At 41.2% G+C, this 9,572-nt stretch overlaps 2 protein-coding genes across 2 annotated transcripts in view; both read right to left on the bottom strand.

Moving 5' to 3' along the window:
• The window catches only part of LOC141440011 (uncharacterized), a 49,081-nt gene extending 46,952 nt beyond the window's left edge, over positions 1 to 2,129 (bottom strand). Inside the window, exons 1-3 of the mRNA XM_074104469.1 lie at positions 2,064 to 2,129; positions 1,441 to 1,574; positions 848 to 1,015 (exon numbers count right to left, since the gene is read on the bottom strand). Of these exons, the coding sequence (XP_073960570.1) occupies positions 848 to 1,015; positions 1,441 to 1,574; positions 2,064 to 2,129 (368 nt within the window). The remainder of the gene's footprint in view (positions 1 to 847; positions 1,016 to 1,440; positions 1,575 to 2,063) is intronic.
• A 55-nt stretch (positions 2,130 to 2,184) lies between these two features.
• On the bottom strand, positions 2,185 to 6,268 carry LOC141440012 (uncharacterized). Its single transcript, XM_074104470.1, has 6 exons — positions 5,970 to 6,268; positions 4,848 to 5,807; positions 3,493 to 4,495; positions 3,006 to 3,417; positions 2,659 to 2,853; positions 2,185 to 2,229 (listed from the first exon to the last, which is right to left on the bottom strand). Exons 1-6 carry the CDS (start codon positions 6,109 to 6,111, stop codon positions 2,197 to 2,199), a joined length of 2,745 nt encoding a protein of 914 aa, XP_073960571.1. The 5' UTR covers positions 6,112 to 6,268; the 3' UTR covers positions 2,185 to 2,196.
• Between the last annotated feature and the right edge of the window lie 3,304 nt (positions 6,269 to 9,572).

The raw sequence follows: 9,572 nt of genomic DNA on the forward strand, positions 1-9,572 counted from the left end.
GTCCCTCTACCAGTTATAATTTAATGCGAGAGTGAGGAGAGGACGTACGATACGAACCAATGGCGTTAGCGCTAACTCCTTAGAATTATGATTTCGCCGTTTAAATTCGTGAGTATCGTGTATCGTTTGAACTGTACTATAGACTATCATGACTTTTTTGCGTAATAAATGAAGTTACTTACTAGTTACGTTACGACTACCTAGTTATACCTACAGACTTTACAGTTTAATTTTATTTAAAACAACTATGGCAATACGGTATTTGACTATTTTGTATATGTTTTATAAATTAAAACTACACAATGCCAGTTATCGAATAGAAAATCATTTTTTAAGCTACCTTTACAAATAACAAAGTTACAAAGGTTTGAAATTCAAGATTAGACAGAGAAAGACATACTGGCATGTGACGTCACACGCCAGTACCGCCATACTTGCTGCATAGAGAAAAGCGTTTGAGAAAGAGACAGGTATATAGATTTTACAAAAAATCACTATAAATCCAATTTTCAACCGATTTAAATGTTCTCTTCGCTAAACACTATCTGTATATCTATATTTTCATAATAATATTAAGATATGGCAAAATCAGGAGTTGTCAAATACCGTATTACTTTGCTCACTCCCTTAAGATAACTACGTCTATGCAATGTGTGTTCATACAGCTCCTTCGCCTCCACACTGTAAGAACACACACAATGACACACAAACCCAACTATCACCACCACCATACAACACTGAGGCGTTCCGTGTTATAGTTCATTGATATGGACCTCTGCAAAGTAACGCCTGATTAAAATGAACTAATTTTAGTCAACAGTGAGTGTGAATAAAGGCAGGATCTCACAGCATCGGCGGCAGGGCGGCGGCGCGCGCGGCTCCCCGCGGGCGCCGTCGGGACTGGTGCCCGGGCGCCGCCGGCCGCCTCGCTCTGCACTTTGCAACCAACAATACACACATTATGCAACAGTCAACAAGACGCTTCAGTGGCGACTTGAACGCTTCAATGTTTATCCTGAACCAATAGAAACGCTTCATTTACCTATCCTCGCTCAGCGCAGCTCTAGTGGAAATGGCTCAGCGGAGTAAGGTGTTTTGTATGTCGGACAGATAAGCATGTTAAATAGAAATAGCTAGAATGGAGTAGCTGAAAGATAACTGATAGAAATAATTCAATCAACCAATTTTTTTTTTTATTTTGCTTTGTAAAATTAACTGAATCCAAAGCTTTTTCGATTTCACGGCTACAGAACTACCGAATGTTTGCTACTCGAATTATCAAATTCAAATTTGACAACGAAATTCCATGCTCAGTTTAGCGATCACCGTGTCTCATTGACATGTAATTTCCTCTGGTTTTTTCTATTTCGTGGACACAGGCGCGCGCCTCGCTCTAAAGCGGTAAGTAGCATGATAGAAGGCCAATTCACCTTTACACACCTGAGGGCTGGGGCGGCTTGGAGGGCGGCGGCGACGCGGGGGTCGGGGCGCCGCGCTCGCGGCCGCGCTCCCGCCGGGCTCGCGCAAGCGGTCCATCTATAAACAACAGGTTCAGTCAGCAGCACAAGTATGAGCTGTAACGGTGCTCAAAAGATCTACACACAACTCTATGCAAGGTAAATAGAGTGTTTTGATCAATTCGAGTAGGTACCACAACCGCTCATCTACTTGTTGCTGACACAGAACAGAACGGTATGCGGAATACCACACGAGTTGTGCTAAATGGTCGTCGATGATGACGCTGCTCCAATTTATAACGAAACTAGCACTTGGCAACGTGTAAATAGGTAGGTAGTACGTGTTTGTTTGGATTCCACGCGATTTTGTGCCACTAAAAGGAGGAGTGTGGCGCGGGCCAATGAATAACATCACTTCGCGGTGCCCGCGCATCATATCACCCGCCTCGCGCACGCCGTCGGATGATGTTGTTTATGTACTTGCAGCCACGTAACAGACCGCACACTCCCAACCGACCAGCTCCTCTCTCCACCCGTGCCTGCGTTACGTGTCACACTGAGGTGGCTGGGTTACACTGTGTGCAAGCAGACTTGGTAGTCCCTCACCTGCGCGCGCGCGGGGCGGTCGTCGGCGCGCGCGGGCACATAGGGCCGCTTGGGCTGCGCCAGCATGTCGAGGCGCGTGCTGAGGCGGCCGGGCCCGCGCACCGCCTCGCCGCGCGCCTCTTCGCCTCCTCGATCAATCGCTGATCTTCTTCTTCTCTACCAACACCTGAGCACACCGAATCAGAATAATACGGGATCCTCAAAACGATATATTGCAGTGCCAGTAGGCTGTAAAGTGTACGTGTAAACTAGTAAGGCGATGGTTTGGATTCTTTTTTGTCTTTACCCGCGGCATCTATATGTTTGTAATGAAATTAAATTAAATTCTTTATTTGTATAAATTCAATAGTACCATGAAACCCAAATTGTCATCCGGATAAGCGGTTGAGATTGAGTGAATTTAAATTTGACTAATCCCGTAGGAATATCGAGATAAAAGATCCAGCTATCTACATACTAAATTCCATCTAATTCTAAACCAGTACAACAGTTTTAGCGTGAAAAAGTAACAAATATTAGGTAGTAAGATGAACAATACCAGCAAAGAATACAGGTGTTAATTTGAATCAAAGAACTTCCGTACAAATTGACTGACCTGCGTCTTATTCGCCTCAGGGCCGACGCCAGCCCGCGGCCTGGCCTTAGGGGTGCCCGCCCGGCTGGCCGGCGGCTCTTCTTTGGCCGACAGGTCGATCCGCACGCGCCTCTTGTATTGATCCGGCCGCCAAGTCTTCCCCTCCGTGGCCACCGCGCGGTTGCACGACTTGGACTCTGTAACCGTTTTTTCTGTCTAGTCTTTTGGACGTTGTCAAACTCGTGTAACAACTGTGAAATGGCTTTCAAAGGATTGTCGGGGACAGTTCTGGCGTGGGATTCGGCGTGGTTTTTTGGGCTCCTTCTTTAATTTATCGGTGTCGAGTTTCTTTTGGAGCAGATGATGACTTTAGGCGCCACCGGTCTGTCGTTTAAGGAGTTGAGCTGCGTAGGTAAGCCATCGGCGATTGGTTTTTCGAAGCTGAAGTTGCTAGGGTTAGAAGAAGGGAGTTGGTGTTTCAGGCTGGTGCCGCTGTCGCTTCGCGTGGTCTGTAGTTCGGAGCTAACGGGGCCCAAACGGAGCTCGTCAGATCCATAACGCTCGGAACACCTTTCTTGTTCCCCGAGAATCAATCTTCCCGAGTTCTTCATTAGCATATATATTTTCTCGATGCTGCGGCGACACTCGACGGTGGACGGGATGGTGTCAGCTGGTTCGTGATGCTGCGCAGTCGCGGGGCCTTTGGGAGTGTTAGTAGGTACTTTACTCAGTGCGCCACTGAGAATAGATAGTTGCGTTTGCCGAGGATTTTGTTCCAACCTTTAAAAATAAAAATATTATTAATAAATAAATCATTCAGAGCCAGCGATTTTACAAAATAAGAAGAAATAATACCTTAGTTTTTCAGGCGACTTTGGTCTCAACTCCTTTGCAGACATTTCAGCACATGCGAGTGACAGATTTGTTCCGGAATCATTGGAAATAGCGGATGTAGACGCCGAAGTCTTCTCACATGTCATTTGCAAAGACATTTCGGTGACGGCGTCGTCTAAGTAGTAGCTCCTGTTGATGTATTTCCTACCGTCTTTCTCCACGGGCTCTTCTCGTTCGCTCTCTTCTTCCGGCTGTTCCAGCACGATTTCGGGTATCATGTCTTCATTCTTGTTCCCTTTGCGTCCCTTTGCTTTATTTATTACCACCAGAGGCGCGGGATTGGCCGTCTCAGAGTTAAAATTCTGTCCGTAAATAGAATTGTAGAAGGATTTGTTGGTGATGGACAACTTGGTGACCGAACTGGACGCTTGAGGTGTGATTGCGCTCTTAAAATTTTTGTGCTTACTGATTTTGTTTTCGTTCATAGCGATTTTTCTCCGTTCCCGCCGTTCCTTCACTTCTAGCAGTTTCCTTCTCTTCTTTTCTTCCATAATATGAGATTTATTTTCGTATGGAGACTTAATTCGGACTCGGGTGGGGGACCTCTTCTTTTTGACGTGGAAAGTGCAATCAGTATTTTTTTCTGTGGGAGAGGGGCGCCTGTTGAGTGCTTGAATCGTAATCTGTATGTCATCGGGCGTGACGACCTCTCCCGAGGTTTGGCTGCTGGGGTGGGTGCCGTGGGAGCCCGCGCCCCGTGGAGTCTCGGCAAATGACACGCTCAGCGCTGCGATGTGCTCGTTCTCGCTAGTCGGATAGTCGTTCGTAGAGCTGCTATCAACTACTCCATATTCGTCGTGCTCCTGCCAGTCTTCACGCGATTCTTCTTCGCCATCAGTTTCAGAACACAGCTGATTACAATCATTATTTCGCTCCGTTTCTAGAAGCTCAATAATCTTCGGTGATTCTTTCTCCGCTGTATCTTCCACGTCATCATACGTCAAAGACAGTGCTTCTATGCAATCTGAAACGTCCGCTACCGTTTAAGACAAATCATTCGATTATTTGGCAATTTTTCTTTCAATATTCTAAGCAAAGTAACTTTAAAGACGTGAATGAAATTGTATTGTAATGTTATGTTTCATCATCACATCACCTACATTCTTGCAAATCTGTAGTCGAAAATGCATTATTTACTTTAAAAAAAAACTTGTAGATTAGAGCCCTTGAGTAAAGTCAAAAAATATATTTTTTTTTCAAATTATTCTGAAATTATCTATTAGAATCCATTGAAATATTTTCGGATGCCTCGTCGATCTATTATACTTGAAAATATGAAATATAAGAAGCACAGCGTATAAAATTAAGCCATATACCTTTTTGAGGTTCCTGTGATTGCAGGATCATTATAGAGTCGATGTTGCTAACGACCTCACCGGTTTCAGAACGCTTCAGTTGGAACACCACGTCGACACGAGACTCTGTCTTCTTTTCAGCGACGGTCATCTCCTTGTGCTGGCAGCTTATGATCAAGTTATCGGCGACACGGTTACTGAACAGCTTGTACGAGCCACAGATCAACTTCGGGACCTCAAGTACGATTTTTTTCTCTAATATTTTAGCGAGCGACCTCAGATCTACTTCAGAGTGGACTATGTCGTCCCACGTCGTTGACAGTCCCGTTAGCTTACGCTCAACGTGTAAAGGAATACTGGTGGATGCGGTCAGAACTTTGGAAGCTTTATCGTGGCCATCGTTCTCTTTTTCAACCTCCTTCCACTTCTTTTTAGCCTTGTCGGTCAAATAGTCCCCGTTACTTATACGTTTGAGCTGTTCAATTGTGTTTTTCACATACTTGATAATATTATCCATGTAGAAATTGTAGTTGTCTTCTAAGCGTTTGCAGCAAATATAGTCTAATAGCGAAGCGGGGAGCATCGTGCTGTTTAGTTGGTTCGAACTGGCCATTATTTTCAAACTCTTCAGTTGTTCTTGTAAATGCATATCTTTCAATAAGAACTGTCGCTCATATTCAGTCGTGACGTTGGATGTTTGTATCTCCAGATCTCCGAGTTTGTGGCACAGAGTGTGGGATTTGTTATTGGTCAGGAGATCGATTCTTTCCTTGTTAACGAGCACGATGTTCTGCAAGTCCTCGCTGCTGTATGCTTCGCTGACTTCAGACTCCGAGCCCTGCTCGTCCGGGTAGATGACGGTCTCGACATACTGGTTGGGGGCTGTCCGTTTGAGCTCGTTCACGTTGGACATCAGTTGCTTGCCGAGGTCTATGTTCTTGTACAGAAGGACGAGATCCCTAGTTGTAAGGGGTTCTTCTTCTGTTAAAGAAAAATGTCCATGATTATTTACGTTTAAAACCTTCAAATAAAGCTAAAAGTGGCAGTGGAATGAACAAAGTGCGAGGAGGTACCTACGGAAAGGAAATTACTTAATGTTCCACGAATATTTTCTACTTATCCATTTGTCATTCTGGGTGCTACCTGTAGCCTCGAAGTTATGGTCTTTGGCCATGAGCTCGAACAGCTCGCTGGCGGTCTGATAGTCCTGCGCGATGTCTTCCCCCTCCCCCTCCCCGGCGCGCTCCTCCCCCTCGTTATCGTCCGACACTCGACTGATCAACATCACACCACATAGATTTAAATGAAACTCCCAAACAAAAATAAGCTTAAGTTTAAGATTTGTAAAATAAGTATATGTCTACAAAACACGGATGCAAAACCGTTTTTATTGTAAAATTTTCAAGACTGCATGTTTCATTGGAATTTACGTCAAGTTTTGAAATTCGAAATGTGTAGTGTCGGAAAGCGGCCAGTTATAGCTACTTACTTACTTAAAACTTCAACAATTGCAAAAAGGTTGATAATGCCTTTATGGTTGGTAAATGCCGCTCATATTATGCTTATTATTTAATTTTAACTTTTATTTATTGGTTTGCCAAAAGATATAACACTAACACCATTAAAATAACAGAAAGTCGATCTGTTTGTCTAACATAAACAGTGTTAATCCAATAACAAGCAAACACATACTATTATTACAATGTGCTTATCTTAATAATTTGTACTTTACTTTACGGCTTTGGTTTTAGGGGTGATTTTCATCTCAGAACTAAACTTTTTCCTGTCATTTGTTTTAAATCGTTAACTGCAGGTTAAGGATGAAGCTAGACGAGTGTATTTTTTTTGAGTTGTAAGTCCCGTAATTTCTGCTAAGTCCAGTTTGTACACTGCGACTCAATATAAGTTCTACACAAATAGCACTTTTGTATGAAACCAAAATAACGCAAATGAAAATAGGCGACTGTCAACTCAAAAAATTACGTGCTCATCTGGCGGTACCCTAACCTAACATGATCCAACTTTTTGTATTACACTCAAATACTTTTCAGTTCGGTTGCCATAACCATTATGCGAATAGGGATTGGTGAGAGGCCCCAGCAATTTAGTAGTCACGTTAAATAGTAGATTTTCAGTTACAAGTAAAACGACAGTTTATTGAATAAGTTATATTTATTTATTATTATGTAACGATATATCTCACAATAAATAGAGAACATTATGCGAATCATATTTCATAAAATACTGCAACATTATTACGGAATGTTAAAAGCACGGTTACACTTCAGTCTTAATATAAATAATATTTAAAATAATACTAGAAATATTGATTATTTACACCGTTATTATATTAAAATTGTTGCCCGTAAAAATATTAGAGAACAGATTTTAATTTTAGTTTATAAACAAATAAAAATACACGATTAAATTTGTTGGTAAGCGTAAAACTCGAGAACGGCTGGAACTATTTGGTAAGGTAGTTATTTTTTGTCAGAACAAGGTTTAAATGAAACTAGATCTTGCCCGCGCTCCGTCTGCGATGAATTTGTTTATCGCGATCCCGCGGGAACTATTAAATTTTCCGGGATAAAAACTATATAGGCTTTCCTAGCTCTCAAACAATCTCCATACCAAATTTTACCTAAATTAGTTCAGCGGTTTGAGCGAGAAGAAGTAGCAGACAGACCGACAGAATTATTATCGCATTAATAATATTAGTAAGAACAAAATGTAAGTACATACACTCGGGTGAATCTGGGGTGGGCGACTATCTTCTAATATATAAAATTCTCGGGTCACAATGTTTGTGACCAAACTCCCACGAAACGGCTTGAGCGATATTTATGATTTTTTAGGGTTCCGGAGCCAAAATGCCAAAAACGGAACCCTTATAGTTTCGCCATGTCTGTCTCTGTCTGTCTGTCCGTCCCGCGCTTGGGACTATCAACGCTAGAAAGCTGTAATTTTGCACGGATATATAGGTAAACTATGCCGACAAAATAGTACAATTAAAAATTCAAAAACAATTTTTTTTAGGGTACCTCCCATAGACGTAAAGTGGAGGTGATTTTTTTTTCTCATCCAACCCTATAGTGTGGGGTATCGTTGTATAGGTCTTGTAAAACCATTTGGGATTTGCTAAGAAGATTTTTCGATTCAGTGATCTGTTTGCGAAATATTCAACTTTAAAGTGCAAATTTTCATTAAAATCGAGCGTCTAAAATCTAAACCGGTGGGTGGAAAAATTTGAAAAAAATCAGGATGGTAGTCAGTATATCAAACATCCAAGGAAAACTATAACGGCTAAGTTTGCTTGAGAATTATTAGTAGTTTATGAGTAAATAGCAGCCTAAGGTATAAAATATACCTAAACTTGGAAGATTCCGTATAAAATAAGAAATCATTAGAAAAATATTACTTAATTTTTTCGTAATGGCTACGGAACCCTATTTTGGGCGTGTCCGACACGCTCTTGGCCGGTTTTTTTTGCGTATATTCGGTAGGTCTGAGAATAGGGCGTAAACGATTTTTCATACTTCTACGCGGACGGAGTCGCGGGGAACAGCTAGTATTTCTATAAAAGAGGAGTTGAAAATCTTCAATTAAGCATTCAGAGACAGAGAGAGAGAACAGATACACCGTCTCGCTTATTTCCTGGATACTTAGTACACTTCGCAAGGTGTAAACTGAGCGTTATTACACACTAAAACTAAATTAAAAAGAGAGAATCAATACTAAAGATCTCATGAGGTGGTCAAGGGTAATACTAACTAATACGTAAGCAATAAAATTTTACGTTGCTTCGCGCAATAAATAATAATATCTTACATTTGTTTCCTTTTAGCAGGGATATGTGTAATATCGGATTCAGACTTTACTTTTAATAAATTGATATTATGCCTGGCTTTTAAAAACAATGTGTTAAGTAAATGTTAACATAAATAATGTTTTAGGATACTTAGCTTAAGTACAAGAGGGTGCAACTTTAACGACGCCAAAGGGCAACGACTCACTTTTTATATAACGTGTTACTTTTGATTTCCGTTAACTTAAAAGTAATATTTAACATAATGTCATTGTTTTGTAAAAAGCTGGACCCGATTGCATAACAGAATATAAAGCAAATAGTATTAGCGATTTTGTATTAACAATCACGTATATTGTAATATACAAAATCTATTGAATAATTATATTCCATCGTATTTTGTCGGAAAAGTTCGTATTTATCATGGTTCCTCAACTAGCTTACTAAAGTTTACGGAAGCTGATTGAGAAAGCAAATTAAACACTCTCTTTTCCGACAAAATATGATGTAATAGTACAGTGTGTCTTAAGGGCGGTAAATAAAGAATTACGAACGAGAGTCTATTAGAAGCCCGAAGTCGAAGACTGAGGGCTTTAATGAGGTGATGTTCGTAATTCTAGTACCGCCCGTGCGACACACAATGTTTTTCATCACATTTGCGAGTAAAACTGTATATTTGTAAAAGAAAAACTAATATTTATTCAAAAATTGCTGCAACACGCCATGCAGTAATAAAGTTATTTACCGACCTTGGGCTTCATGACATGAAAATAAGTACGGGCAATGACTTATTTACCGACCACGGTATCATGACAAGCACATTAAGGTCGAGGGTTTTATTTGGGGGGTTGCAACCAAGGTAGCCTGCATGTTACGACACTGTTTACGAGCAAGTGTGATGAAAAACATTATTCACTATTGTATTAGTTTGTGGTTTATTA

This window comes from Choristoneura fumiferana, chromosome 21 (assembly GCF_025370935.1).
Source record: "Choristoneura fumiferana chromosome 21, NRCan_CFum_1, whole genome shotgun sequence".
NCBI lineage: Eukaryota > Metazoa > Arthropoda > Insecta > Lepidoptera > Tortricidae > Choristoneura > Choristoneura fumiferana.